Source organism: Lepidochelys kempii, chromosome 9 (assembly GCF_965140285.1).
Source record: "Lepidochelys kempii isolate rLepKem1 chromosome 9, rLepKem1.hap1, whole genome shotgun sequence".
NCBI lineage: Eukaryota > Metazoa > Chordata > Testudines > Cheloniidae > Lepidochelys > Lepidochelys kempii.
Window position 1 is genome coordinate 64,582,363 of NC_136388.1, and position 14,949 is coordinate 64,597,311.

A 14,949-nucleotide genomic window follows, 5' to 3' on the forward strand; every position below is an offset into this window, starting at 1 on the left:
GGTTAAGCACTGGAATAAATTGCCTAGGGAGATGGTGGAATCTCCATCATTGGGGATTTTTAAGAGCAGCTTGGACAAACACCTGCCAGGGATGGTCTAGATGATATTTAGTTCAGCCTTGAGTACAGGGGACTGGACTAGATGACCTCTCCAGGTCCCTTCCAGTCCTATGATTTCCCTTTACAACAGAATATGTTGAAGAGACAACGCTGCTTTTGTAATGATGCTGGTTCTGGCGGGACCCCACTGAGAGTGCCAATTCAGGACAAATTGCTTAGAGCAGGGCAGTTACAGCTCAAGGCTGGGGTTTCTGTGCACACCAAGGCAAACCTAACCAGCCAAACAGAGAAGACTTTGGTTTTACCCCCATTGGCTAACTATAAGTCACACAACCAATTCCGTTAGACACTCCTGTTTTCTAGTATCTCCACCAGTGCCACTTGTTATGGGGATGAATGGTTATGAAAACCAATACCCCAGTAAAAGGAAAAAAGGTTCTCTTGATCCCAAAGGACCAAGCCCCAGACCCAGGTCAATATACAAATCAGATCTTATCCACAAATCATGCTGTTGCCAATCCTTTAGAATCTGAAATCTAAAGGTTTATTCATAAAAGGAAAAAGATATAGATGAGAGCTAGAATTAGTTAAATGGAATCAATGACATACAGTAATGGCAAAGTTCTTGGTTCAGGCTTGCAGCAGTGCTCGAATAAACTGCACGTTCAAATCAAGTCTCTGGAATACATCCACAGCTGGGATGGGTCTTTCAGTCCTTGGTTCAAAGCTTCAGTGTAGCAAAGTTCCTCCAGAGGTAAGAAGCAGGGTTGAAGACAAGATGGAGAAGCTGCAGCAGCTTTTTATAGTCTCTTGCCATGTGGTCTTTCTTTCTTTGTCCCAAAGACCAGCTGTCCATCACATGGCCTGGAAACACCTCAGAGTTCTGCCCACAGGCATGTCCCTGCATACCTTGCTGAGTCCCAAGGCCTGTCTGCCTTCTCTCAATGGGTCAATTATATAGCTGATGGTCCTTAATGGGCCATCAAGCAAGCTAGGCAGAGCTGACACCAACCTCTTTGGGGTGTCACCCAGAAGCATAGCACAAGTTTGAAATACAGACAGTATAGAGCCAATACTTATAACTTTAAATACAAAAATGATAAATGCACACAGATCGCATAATCATAACCAGCAAAGCATAACCTTGTCTTAGACACCTTATTTGACCCCCTCTATACAAGATTTGGTGCCACTACAGGGCCTTGATTGCAACCATGTTCTGTATGGTCCCAGGTTTCAGAGTATTTCTGAAATACTGTATTTTTATATACACACAAAGCATGAAAAAATACCTCCTCCCACCCCACTCTCCTGCTGCTAATAGCTTATCTAAAGTGACAGGTTTCAGAGTAACAGCCGTGTTAGTCTGTATTCGCAAAAAGAAAAGGAGTACTTGTGGCACCTTAGAGACTAACCAATTTATTTGAGCATGAGCTTTCGTGAGCTACAGCTCACTTCATCGGATGCATACCATGGAAACTGCAGAAGACATTATATACACACAGAGACCATGAAACAATACCTCCTCCCACCCCACTGTCCTGCTGGTAATAGCTTATCTAAAGTGATCATCAAGTTGGGCCATTTCCAGCACAAATCCAGGTTTTCTCACCCTCCGCCCCCCCCCCCCCCAAATTCACTCTCCTGCTGGTGCTAGCCCATCCAAAGTGACAACTCTTTACATAATCAAGTCGGGCTATTTCCTGCATAGATCAAGGTTTTCTCACATCCCCCCCACCCCCATACACACACAAACTCACTCTCCTGCTGGTAATAGCTCATCTAAACTGACCATTCTCCAGGTTTAAATCCAAGTTAAACCAGAACATCTGGGGGGGGGGGGGGTAGGAAAAAACAAGAGGAAACAGGCTACCTTGCATAATGACTTAGCCACTCCCAGTCTCTATTTAAGCCTAAATTAATAGTATCCAATTTGCAAATGAATTCCAATTCAGCAGTTTCTCGCTGGAGTCTGGATTTGAAGTTTTTTTGTTTTAAGATAGCGACCTTCATGTCTGTGATTGCGTGACCAGAGAGATTGAAGTGTTCTCCGACTGGTTTATGAATGTTATAATTCTTGACATCTGATTTGTGTCCATTTATTCTTTTAAGAATGGTCAGTTTAGATGAGCTATTACCAGCAGGAGAGTGAGTTTGTGTGTGTATGGGGGTGGGGGGGATGTGAGAAAACCTTGATCTATGCAGGAAATAGCCCGACTTGATTATGTAAAGAGTTGTCACTTTGGATGGGCTAGCACCAGCAGGAGAGTGAATTTGTGTGGGGGGGTGGAGGGTGAGAAAACCTGGATTTGTGCTGGAAATGGCCCACCTGTTGATCACTTTAGATAAGCTATTACCAGCAGGACAGTGGGGTGGGAGGAGGTATTGTTTCATGATTTCTGTGTGTATATAAAGTCTGCTGCAGTTTCCACGGTAAACATCTGATGAAGTGAGCTGTAGCTCACGAAAGCTCATGCTCAAATAAATTGGTTAGTCTCTAAGGTGCCACAAGTACTCCTTTTCTTTCTCCTTACAATGTGTATGATCATCAAGTTGGGCCATTTCCAGCACAAATCCAGGTTTTCCCACCCTTCCCCCCCCCCACACACACAAACTCACTCTCCTGCTGGTAATAGCCCATCCAAAGTGACCACTCTCCTTACTGGTCCCAGTATGGTCCCAGTTCAAGTCCATAACATGACACCTGTTCTGACAATTCTGTTACTATGGTTTCAACCAATTTGCCTGGTACTCAAGTTAAGCTTACCAGCCTGCAATTGCCAGGAGCCTTTTTAAAAAATCCACCCCCCCCCCCGACTTTTTTGGCAAAGTGGGCATTTGTCCCGTTAGCTCTCGCCAACTTGATGAGCTGGCGAGAGCGAAAAGGACAAACGCGCACTTTGCCAAAACCCTGGGGTGCAGAGCAGCGTGTGGAGGGAGGAATGGCGATGCCAGCCCTGGGCGGGGGGCAGGCAGCCTTGGGCACAGCGATGGTTGGGCTGGGGGTTGGCCTAGCCCCACGCGGTGCCCCCGTTTGCCCTTCGGACGGGGGGGGGGAGGGGGAGGGGGAGGGGGGAAAGCAGGGCGCGGCAGGGTGAGGGGCCGGGAGGGGCGGGGTCGAAGGGGACAGGTAGCGCCTAACCCCGCCCCCCACACAGTGCCCACGGCTGGCGGTGCGCGCGGCGCGTGCCCGAGAGGGGGCAAACCTGTCTGTGCCCGGCGGGCGGGCGCATGCGCGGTGGCGGGCAGGGCGGGGTACGCAGCGGGGCGGCCGGCGGCTGCCCTTCCCCTTCCCCGGCTCAGGTAGGAGGCGGCGGCGGCTCCTCTGCGGTAAGGGGTGGCCCGGGGATGGGTGCCGGGGGGCACTGACCGCCCTCCCTCACCAACCAACCCCCCGCCCCCACCACCAGCGCCTGGCTCTGCCCCCGGGGTCCCCAGCGCCCCTCACCGGCCCCCCCAGGGCTCCCACCGACCCCCTCACCTACCCCCCCCGCCCTGCCCCCACAGGGCTCCCACTGCCCTGCCCCCCAGAGCCCTGTCCCCCACAAGGGCTCCCACCGACCCCTCACCCACCCCCTCGCCCTGCCCCCACAGGGCTCCCACTGCCCTGCCCCCCAGAGCCCTGTCCCCCACAAGGGCTCCCACCGACCCCTCACCCACCCCCTCGCCCTGCCCCCACAGGGCTCCCACTGCCCTGCCCCCCAGAGCCCTGTCCCCCACAAGGGCTCCCACCGACCCCTCACCCACCCCCCTCGCCCTGCCCCCCCAAGGGCTCCCACCACCCTGCCCCCCCCGGGCTCCCACCGACCCCCTCCAGCCCTGCCCCCCTAGGCTCCCACTGACCCCTCACCTACCCCCCCCGCCCTGCCCCCGCAGGGCTCCCACTGCCCTGCCCCCCAGAGCCCTCTGCCCCCCAGGGCTCCCACCGACCCCTCACCCACCCCCCTGCTTTGCCCCCCCTCAGGGCTCCCACCGACCTCACCTACCCCCCTGCTTTGCCCCCCTCAGGGCTCCCACTGCCCTGCCCCCAGAGCCCTCTGCCCCCCAGGGCTCCCACTGACCCCTCACCGCCCCCCCTGCCCCCCAGAGCTCTCTATCCCCCAGGGCTCCCACCGAACCCTCACCCCCCCCCCGTCCCCCAGGGCTTGCACCGATTCCTCACCAACCCTCCTGCCCTGCCCTTCAGAGTCCTCCGCCCCCTCCTGGCACCCGCCCTGGGGTCCCAAGAGCCCCTTACTGACCCTCCTGCCCTGCCCCCTCACTGACCCACCTTGCCGGGGCCCTCACAGCCCCTCCTCTGCACTGACCCCATCCCCACCAACCCACCTCCCCAAGCTCCCCCCTTCACCCAGCACAGCATCCCAGATCCACTGTCAGTGCCCCCTGCCATGGTTCTCCCACCCAGCCTGGCAACCCCATGAGTCCCACAAACCCAGCCCCCCTCCCCTCCTTGGGCCCAGCATCCCCCTGGCCCAGCAGCCTGGGGGCCCCCTACTGACCTACCTACCTCCCCAGCCCCCTAGGGCCTAGCACTCCCCAAGCCCTTTGCCCTGCTTCCCACCAAGCCACCTCCTCAGAATCTTCTGCCTCCAGCTGAGCACCCTTGGGCCCCCCACTTCCCACAGCAAGGCCCAACTGACCCAGCCCCCTTCCCCCCCCCCCTCAGCCCCTTCCCTAGTGGCCCAGACCCACCTAGCCCAGCACCCCTTGCACCTCCCCTGCTCTGCTCCCCGCCTGGGGCCTGCCCTCCCTAGTCCACAGCCTGACTCCCATGACTCAGCTTCCCAGCACCACTGGGCCTCCTACCTGGTATAGCAGCCCCCAGCCTCTCTCCCTCCACCCCCCCCCCCCCAGGGCTCAGCACCCCCTGGAACAACTCTCCCCAATACAGCACCTGCCAGGCCGCTCCCAGCACCCCCACTCAGCACAATACCCCTGGGTGTCCCTCACCTTGCCCCCCTGGTGCCCCCACACCTGGGGCTCATTACCCTGGGCATCCTCCACCCTGTCCTCCTGGGGTCCAGCACCCCTTAGGCATCCCCCCACACTACCCCCACCCCTGGGGCTCATTACCCTCTGGGCACCCCCCTCACTGCCCTTCCTGGCCCCCCTGAGGATCCCCATGCTTTGCCCCCCACCCCACCCTCTTAATCCTGGGACCTGTGGGAATCGATCTCACTGTCCCCGGGCAGGTCCCGGCACTGTGCTTGTTGCTTGGGCAGGCGGGGAATGACCCCCATCCATAGGCCCTTTAGCTCCAGAACTGCGGCAATGCTTCTGCCCTGTGTGTCAAGGTGGTCATGGTGATGTTACGGGGGGCAGGGAGAGGGGGAGAATTGAGTCTCCCATGTTGGAGCATAACCCAGGTGCTTGCAGTGAGGGATGCTGAGGTCTGAGCATTAACTCTCATCTCCCGCTTCCAGTGATAGAAATCTGGACACATTCATTACAAAGCCTTTTTTGCTTTCTTCTGAAGCTGCAGGGGATAGAGCAAGGCTTATGGATCTAGGGAGAGACTTACTAAATTAGATGTAGCCTAAACACAGACCTTCTGCTGTACCATACTTATGCCTTAGTTATAGACCAGTGCTAGTGACCTGCATTAAGGAAACTTACTCTTTTCTTTCAGAGCGTCATCCATTGCATGTTCAGTCACATATGATATTAAGATTCCATTGATAGTTTATAAAGGGTTAAATTATTAATATTGTTTACAAGCATGTTACAGACATGAGTTGTATTTGTTATAGATGGTTATAAGCATATCAGTAGGGGTCATAGCTGTAAGCATGTTTATAAGCAGCCTATTTACCTGTTGGACTCTATAGCAATCTATACCAATTGACCAACTATTTATTAAAACACCCATCAGTCACTTGTTAATCCTCTGTAAGTCATTTATAGATAGGATATTAATATAAGGTCTGACTGCTTGTTTCACCAGAGGGGTTTGCAGCAACATGTGCAGAACTGGGTAAAGTGCTCTTGAAGTCAAGGCGCTTTCGACAAGGGATTTAGAGAGGAGGATTGGAGGGTTTCAGCTGTCAGTGGTGAGTGGGAAGCTTTCCTTGGTCATCTGGCATAGGGGAGCTGTGCTGTGTTTTTGGGTTTGGTTGTTTTTTTTTTTGCAGAATTTAAGCTTTCATTAAAAAAAATCTGGGCACTTTGGAGGTACATTGGTTGCAAAGGTAACCTTCCAGAAGTAACTCATGCAGTGCTGTTGTCCTAACTAGGCAGACAGGTTGCTCAGTACTCTTAGGACTTTGCTGAGTAGCAGTGAAGTGAAATGAACAAGACATTGGTCAGTTTCACTTTGCCTGCAGCTGAGAAACTGGGGTAAATCTCAGTTTCATTCAGTTGGTATGTAGAAGAGCTGCTTGTTTTTGCTGTACAGCAGAGTAGCTTCTCTTAGGGCAGAAAGTCAAAACCTACCAACCAAATAAACAAAGAACCAACAACATAAAAAAGAGGCTGCTGGAGTGCAGAGAGAAGTGGAGGCCTTCTCCTTCCTAAATGATAAGTCAGGAGCTTCTGGGGTCAGGAGGGAATGAGCTATTTCTCCCTCTAAGTACCCAGAAGAGGGTGGGAGTGCTGGTCCTAAATTAATCTGCCGTTTACTTGCCAGAGGCTGATATGAACAATGAGGACCCCAAGCAGAATCCAGGGACTCTTGGCAGGAATTCTAGGAGCTGAGGCTAGCAGGGAGCTCAACTTTTAGCAGAGCATTCCCATGGTCCTCATGGTGAAGGGCCCTCAGTTTTCTTATCTGCCTTATGCTAACAGGCTCAGTTCCTTTGGCTAGTAGGTTTTGGGTACATTTTCAAGCCCTTGATCGTATTTTGGGGTGTGTGGGTGGGTTGTCCAGGCAAATCCTTATTTATTGACTTCCCAGCTCTATCTATCCTGAGGGAAGTGTCTTTGGGACAGGGTTACTGCAGAACTTGTTGCTCATTTGCCTTTGGCTTTCTGCCAGCTCTCCTTAGCTTTACCCTTTTCCATTATGATGGTGAAGAAACTAGTGTCCAGGTCAGAAATGAAGAAAACTCTGTTATTGTCCTATGCTCCGATTCAGAATTACAACTGAATGCAGATGCAGCAGACTGAGTGTAGCTGTGGATAACTCATTAACTGTTCTTTGTTTTTTAGTGAATGTAATGATCACGAAAGGTGACAGCTTGACAATCCTGGAGACTGAAGTCCTTTATCACTAGAAAAGGTACATTAGACAGCAGCAGTATAGACCTCCCTCGCTCCTCTGTCTCAACACTGATTTGTAGAACATCTCTAGGGAAGAGAGGACAGTTCAGTCCTTGACCTTTCTGCAGAAGATGCAAACAAGTGAAACTGTTGTGCTGGTGGTTCTTGCACGTGGACACCTGTTCATTAGGAACTAGGCTGAGCCTCACCAGGCCACTTTACACAAGGCCACAGCATATCATTTAATAGGCAATTTTTAATAGGCAATTTTCATGTGAGTCGAATAGAATTGTTTCGGTGTATTAGGTGTTGCAAAAACATAAAGGAAGTCCCTTCTCTGAAGAACCTACTCTTAAAGTTGATCATATCAAGAGTTCTGTATAACTGTTTTAAAAACAGCCTTAAAAAAGGAAGTAGAGTAAAAACACTACTCAAGCTCAGTTGGCAAAGTACCAAGCTCTGCATGCGAGTCTTGTTGGCAGAAAAAAAGCATTGCAAACAGAAAACAGCACAAAAACAGGGGCTCTGTGATTGAGAAACACCTTCAGAGCCCTACAGGGAACTCCCCAGAAAGAAAGCACACAATCTTACTGCGTAATGTGAGTCAGTCAGTTTCCCTAGAGTGCTTTAGATAAGCTAACTCCTCTTATACTAACATCAGCTCTTTTTGGCCTTAAACTGCCAAACGGTTTGAGTCAGAGACATGAAATTCAGCCTACCTGAAACTGCTGCGCTAATGGTTGAATCATGGAAATAGAATACCTAGTGACAAAGATGAGGAGGTGACAGAGGCGTACTTTATTCAGTTTTTTTTCCCTGCCAAACCCTAAAAGTTGGAGCACCACACTTCAATTTTTCTGAAATACCCTAAATTAAAGGGACCTGGAGCAAGATCACAATAGATTGTGAAATCTTATAAAAAATGCCAAGTATCTCTTAAAACTTTTGGGGAAATGGTCTGAATCGCAGATCCATCCTGTCAGAGAGAAAGGTAGATGGAAAAATCCTCATCCATTTGTGGTGTGGGCACTGTGTGAATCAACTTTGCAACTTTCTCCTTGTACCACTTGCCTTTGTTTTTGATATGCCTAAAGCTCAATTGACTGCAAAAGTTGGAGGTGGTTGGATCTTCTTCATGGTGCTGTGCTGTACTCCTGTAAAATCAGTAGTCTGTCCTTTCCTCTTGGGGTGTATTTCTTAAACTACCCAGATGCAATGTGTGACAAAGACCTACAGTGAGGGGCACAGAACTTAAAATGCTGTGTGATTCCTTCTTTTCATGTAAATAACTTTCTGTAGCCTCCATCACATGTTTTTTTATTTCTGAAATGAAACAGGACCATTCCTGAGGATGGGACAGTTGAGGTATGTCTTAGGGCTTGTCTACACTTGAAATGCTTCAGCAATACAGTTGCATGGCTGAGTGCTTCCGTGTAGATGCTAACTACATTAACAGGAGGGGTTTTCCCATTGATGTAGGTAATCCACCTCCCTGAAAGATGGTAGCTAGGTAGATGGAAGAACATTTACACTTGGGGTTAAGTTGGCTTAACCAGTCTGGATATTTCACACCCCTGAGCGACACAGCTAAGCTGACTTAATTTTCTAGTGTAGACCAGGCCTTAGAGACAGAAATTCTTTTCTTTTTCAGGTCCGGTGATTCTGGTTATAGGGACAAGTAGCTGTTCAGTCAGTCATACACTTCTGTAACTCAGCTTATTACCTGGAATTTTTGTTCCTGTGCAGAGAAATTAATTGCTGGATCAACTGGACTTTATTCAAGCAGCTGTTTGTTCTGTTCTTTAAATCTGTAGGTTGTCTTACTCCTGCATCCCTCCTGTGCTGCTGCAATGACTGGAAAGTCCCTTCTCTTAAAGGTCATTCTCCTGGGGGACGGTGGAGTTGGGAAAAGTTCCCTCATGAACCGTTATGTCACCAACAAGTTTGACTCGCAGGCTTTCCACACCATAGGAGTGGAGTTCTTAAACCGCGATTTGGAAGTGGATGGACGTTTTGTGACCCTCCAGATTTGGGACACAGCAGGGCAGGAGCGTTTCAAGAGCCTGCGAACCCCCTTTTACAGAGGAGCAGACTGCTGCCTGCTGACCTTTAGTGTAGATGACCGTCAGAGCTTCGAGAACCTGGGCAACTGGCAGAAGGAGTTTGTCTATTATGCAGATGTGAAGGACCCTGGCCACTTCCCATTTGTGGTCCTGGGCAACAAGATAGACAAACTTGAGAGGCAGGTGACCACTGAAGAGGCCCAAGCATGGTGTTTGGAAAATGGGAATTACCCTTACCTGGAAACCAGTGCCAAGGATGACACCAATGTGGCAGTGGCCTTTGAGGAGGCTGTGCGGCAGGTACTGGCTGTGGAGGAGCAGCTGGAGCATTGCATGTTGGGGCACACCATTGACCTGCACAGCAGTTCCAAATCAGGATCTTCATGTTGTTAGGAATCACCTGGGGATTGTACCCAAGGACTGAGTGTTTAAACAGAACAAGTGCCAATGGCTCTTGGGCATGCTGAGGTATGCCGACAGAAAGGACAATGGGTGGGGTCACTGGCTGTAGGAGTCACAGCCTTTCTAGCTGAACAACAGATGGAGTCTTTGGGTGTGAAGAAAAGGGTTTAGGGGAGAGATCTAATTAGGTGCATTTGGAAGTAGTTCTCCCCCCTCCCTTCCTTCTTTCTAACAGATCTAAGGATAGGGTTAATCTGAGAGGGTTGCAAATTATGGTCTGTGCCAAGATCTATCCACAAAATGAGACTTGCGGAGCGCTAGACATTCCCCAAATTATTTCATTAATGAACTGAAAAGTACTAAGCCCACTAACCTCTGCTGCACCTCTTGACTGTACACTGCCAAAGTAAGGTTTGATCAGTTTGCTGCAAATAATAAAACTAACCTTGAATTGGCATGAGGATGCCAAGTAAAGGAATGACTGACATAGTTCTGTTGCTTAGGTTAATCTCCTGGTATCCTGATGTTCCCTAGTCTTTCTGACCCTCTCAAAAAAAGCTTGCTATGTGGAAGAGCGATGCTGTGAGTGCATCACACTGGAAAGTAACAATGCTCCAATGATTTGAAGAACACGGTATGAGGGAGTGGAGTATGTTTGATTGTTGCAGCCTTAATTCTTGACAGCTGCTTACCTTGATCACTTTTTTTCCCACATCTGACTTTCTCCATATTGATGTTACTTTCCTAGTGTGACTAGCCTCCTCCTAGTTTGTGTGCCCTTGTTTTTTTCTGAGGCTCAACACTAGATGGAGCTGCTCACCATTTGAGTGACACTGGGCAAATCCTACCTCACTCGTAGTCTCAATGTCTTGCTTGTGAGGAAGGCTTTAGAAACAGTCTACTGTCTTCCACATTCAGTGTGAATCTTTCGCAGGTCTCAGTGCCATGTAATTACCAACAGATCATGGCTCCAGCTATGGGCTCCTACACTGTTGGGATGGACTGAATAACAACTCCTAGAAGTACAGATGACTGGTGGCCAGTAAAACCACTCTTTCATAAGTGCACTGGTTTAGCAGCCCTGGTTCTGGCTGTGCTTTGTTAGCCCAAGGGTCACTGTCTTAAGCCACTTCAACTCAGCTCCTTTAATTTGGATGCTGCAGTTCTGAATCAATTAAATCTGCTCTCTGCAGGACCTAAGAGCAGCCAGGATACTGGGAGTTAATTGATGGTGAGGAGCACAAACCTAACAGGTGTCTCACTGCACTGTCCTGTTTTCTCCAAAAGGGTGAAGAGTTCAGTGAACTTTCTCTGCAGTTTACTCCAGTCTTAGTGATCTGGTTGATAGACTTGAGTGGTAGGGAAGCGATTTCAGCTAATTGAATATTCCTTAGCCAGCTGACTGGCTCCAGTCAGTGGGGAGGAGCTCTGGACAGCCTCAAAATGGCTGAAAATCAAAATTCTATAGAGAAAACATATTACAGATAAATCAGGGGCATTGCTAACCCAGAGCTTCGGCCTGTTTGTGGCTACCAGTCTCAAGCTATCCATCTGTAGCATTGGGATCAGTGCTTGCTTGCTACTATGTATTCTGCAATTTTATGCTGTTTGTCCAAGATTATGTTCTGATGACACTGTCTGTAACTGTAGAGAGGCCTGTCTCGGGGAGAGCTCCCCTGCAGTCATCTCAGTGCTGAGGAGTGCAGCCATCATGGGCCCAGTTGATCCCGCATTCCCCTGTGTGAGCCTTGATGGTAAGTCTCATGGCTCAAATACAGCAGTCTCATTCACTTTGTCTGTTGAAGCCAAGAGATTTCCACCTTGGCGCTGGACAATGGAAGTTAGTCTCAGTTGCCTCCAGGCTCCTGCTCTGCAGGGGGAGTGTGTACTTTGCATTAATGCAAGATAAGTCTGCCCTCTCTCTGCAGGGCAATAATGTGGAAGTGATGATAGCTGCAAAAGTACTATAAGGGTGGAGCCTGATTTTAGTGATGTTGAGCACCTGCAACTCCCATTGACATAAATGGGGCAGTGCTTGATGCTTTTGAAAAATCAGAATCCATGGTGTTTACAGGGGTGCCCTGCATCTCCCTAGTTACACTTCGCTTGTACTATTTTTATTTAGTGGTCTTGGACCTCCACTGGCACCCCTGTAGTTCCTAAGGGCCTTGCCTTCATTGTAATGGTACTTGATAATTCCACTGGAAATTCTATGACCCAAACTCTGTCTCCTATAGTCCTGGTTAAAGACTTAGTGTAAACAAATTTGGGAACCATGTTTAAAAGTTATTCCAACTGAGCCAGTTTCTAAGATGATCCAGTATGGATGGGGCAGAAGGTGTTAGAATGTTTATAAATCATAGTGATGGACCTTAATGTATTTAGTCCAGCTAGGTCAAAGGTTAAGTGACGCTCCTTTCTTTTTGACCATGCTACTTTTCCAGCCTAGTTATCGCATGATTTGTCTGAGCATCGACCCTGCGTACTAAACAGTACAATTACTGTGAACAAGCTGTGATGTGTGAGGGAGAATGCGCAGCAGGGTATCCTCCTGTACTTTGGGTGCTTGTTGACGCTTATGGCTGAAGCTTGAAAACCTTCACCGTATTTGAACTGTGCATATAGGTTTACTAGCTGTCTGTATAACTCTGGAGTGTGTTAGTGTCTTTTGTTTATTTTTAACAAACCATATGGTTAATTTTTTAAAAAGCTGTATGTATGTAAACTCCATTTTTAAAAAAAAGTATAGTATTTTCTGTGTGTACTCATTTAATTTATTTTCAACCAATGCGCGCACAATTCCTGGGAGAGCCAGGATCGTGAATTCTTCATTAAAGGTCAATTGCCAACAGCTTGTCTTGGCTGGCCCCTCCTTGACACTCGCTGCTGCTGCTAAAGAAACTGGGGTTGTAAAACTGATAGTTTACCTTGATTTTAACCAATAAAACATGGATGTATAAAGTGAATTCAGAGCACAGCTGCTTTTTGGTCATTAGGCCACTATCTTCAGTTGGTATAAATCGGCATAGTTCTCTTGAAATCAATGGAGCTGCTATTGACACCACCTGAAAGTCTGGTCTGAGATGTGGGTACCTGACAGGGAAATGTAACCAAGGCGTCCAAGTGTCGTGTGTGCAATGCGGTTGAATATTTCTAAGAAGAATCATAGTTTAAGAAAAGCAGCTAGGGGAAGTGCAAGGACTCTGATCATGCCCTGCAAACTTGGTAGGATCTAGGCTTGATTGGACATCTTCCCCCATCCTCTTCTTATGTACCTATATAGCACCTTGGCACAATCTGACCCTAACATGATACATGAGCATTGATACTGCCAGTCTGTTTAAAACATTCATCAGTTGGCAGTTTCAAGCACCAGGGATTTAGCCACAAAGCCAGAAACCTTGTAAAGCCAGACTACAGCTTGGGAGATTGAGTAAATAAACATTTTAATGGCTGAGAGCTCCTGGAAACTCTGCCAGGCTTTCTAGTTGACCAAGTTTGCCTATACATTATGTATTTTCCTGTAGGTTTCTTCTCGTGTCCTGTTACAGAGTCTGATTGCTTATCACATTGCAAATGGTTTCAGTGGATATGATGCCGATGCCACAGCCAGAAGAATGGGACTTCATTTTAGGGGCAGAGGAAGTGTTAATAGTATCCAAAGAGCCTGTTTTCATGCAGGCATCAGAGGATGTGATAAGAGAAATTCCCAGTAATTGTCAAACAGAAGCAGTGCAGTTTCTAAGAAGGCTTTATTATCAATTTCCAACATTTGCCTAAAATATCCATTCGAACTTCATGAATCCAGTATTCTCTCACTTTGATTTTTATTTTAGCTTCCATTGCGACTGTAAGGGCCAACATTATTTATGCATTCTAGTCTAAGCGAATAGTTATAGACAGCTCACTGCTTCCCTGTACCCAGCAATGGCATGGGTTAGTGGTTGGAGGAGGGGCTGCTTCCAGCACTAGTGATGGGTCAGCTGCTTGATCTTCCTGTGCCTGTTTCCCAATCTGTAAAATTAAGGAAATGATACTTCAGCCATCTTTGGAAAGAGCTGTGAAGTTCTTTGGCTAAAGGCTGTGTGTATAAAGCATTAGTCTCTGTCAAAGTTCATATGGAAGGAGGGTGGACAGCAGCTGGATGTGAGCCTATCAGCTCCATCTGATGGCAGTGTTCCCTGTATGACCCCTTGTCTGAAAATGAGGAAAGCATATGCTTCTGGTAGCCATTTGGGTTTCTTCAGGACTGGCCATCGAACTGTGTTCTAATTAAGTTGGAGCTAAACTCATTTCAGACATGGTTTGGCTGGTCTGGAACCTCGGTTAACTAGACTTTAAATATTCCCTCTAATTTTTTTCCACCCATGTGCGGAATAAATCTTGTGTGCACCGAGGTATGTGCGGATGTGTGCCACCAGCAGAAACAAAAAACCTAGATATATATTTTTAAAAAGTTAACATAGGGTTAATTACTCCAGCCAGGACAGGTTAGGCATTTTAGAACTCACTACTCAAAGAATTAAATTTAAGTGTAAGAGAAATAAAAATTATGAAATGCATAGACCAGTAAAATAACACACTTTGAAAGAATAAAATTACAGAATATATGTGCATTGCAGGACGTACCAAGAAGTAATAATAATACAAGTATGTGGTGGTAGGTGAGTGTGAAAGAGAGAGACAGAGATTGTGTGTGTGTGTGAGAGAGAGACAGGAATAATATGGGTGCTGGCTGCTGGGGAAGTTCCTGAGAGATGCTGGGTGCGGTCTCTTTAAGGCACTCACTGAAAGCTCTCCTGCTCTGTCCTGAGCCCTGTCTCACCCTCCCCTGCTCTGTGGAGCTGGGGTACATAGGCAAGGGAGAAGGGCAGGGGGGAGTGTGTGTGTGTGAGAGAGAGAGAGACACCAACTGAATGAGTTTCAGAGTAGCAGCCATGTTAGTGGCACAAGTACTCCTTTTCAATTGTATAAGCTGGCTGCTGGGGAAGTCTCAGACTGTGTGCTGTCTCTTTAAGACACTCACCCAGAAAGCCAGTTCAGACCTCAGACCCCAGCAGCTCTCTCCTGCTCCGCCTCCTGAGCCTTGCCCCTCTCCCCTGCTATGTGGAGATGGGATTGGGGGAAGTGGGGAAACTGACACAGTACCTCCTCTGTCCCCACTCTGCACAGCCAGCAGGAGGGTCCTAGGAGCAGCTGCAGGAGCAACATGGATGCAAAGCAGCAGT

At 48.5% G+C, this 14,949-nt stretch overlaps 1 protein-coding gene across 4 annotated transcripts; it reads left to right on the forward strand.

The window, feature by feature from the left end:
- Window positions 1-3,275: 3,275 nt before the first annotated feature.
- Window positions 3,276-12,687, forward strand: RAB9B (RAB9B, member RAS oncogene family). Of its 4 annotated transcripts, none has more exons than XM_073360777.2 (3): window positions 3,276-3,362; window positions 7,206-7,275; window positions 9,071-12,687. In XM_073360777.2, the coding sequence occupies exon 3, from the start codon at window positions 9,107-9,109 to the stop codon at window positions 9,710-9,712; it is 606 nt and encodes a 201-aa protein (XP_073216878.1). In that variant the 5' UTR covers window positions 3,276-3,362; window positions 7,206-7,275; window positions 9,071-9,106; the 3' UTR covers window positions 9,713-12,687. The 4 variants fall into 4 exon arrangements, with proteins under 4 accessions (XP_073216878.1, XP_073216877.1, XP_073216879.1 ...); XM_073360778.2 differs by having other exon boundaries at window positions 3,303-3,389; XM_073360776.2 differs by lacking the exon at window positions 7,206-7,275 and having other exon boundaries at window positions 3,282-3,362.
- Window positions 12,688-14,949: the final 2,262 nt, after the last annotated feature.

What these genes read in the sequence shown, in the direction of transcription:
- RAB9B (XM_073360776.2), top strand. Translation starts at nt 3,291, where the DNA reads ATGCGCGGTGGCGGGCAGGGCGGGGTACGCAGCGGGGCGGCCGGCGGC. An exon ending in CTTCCCCTTCCCCGGCTCAG is followed by an intron (nt 3,363 to 9,070) that starts GTAGGAGGCGGC and finishes TTAAATCTGTAG; the next exon opens with GTTGTCTTACTCCTGCATCC.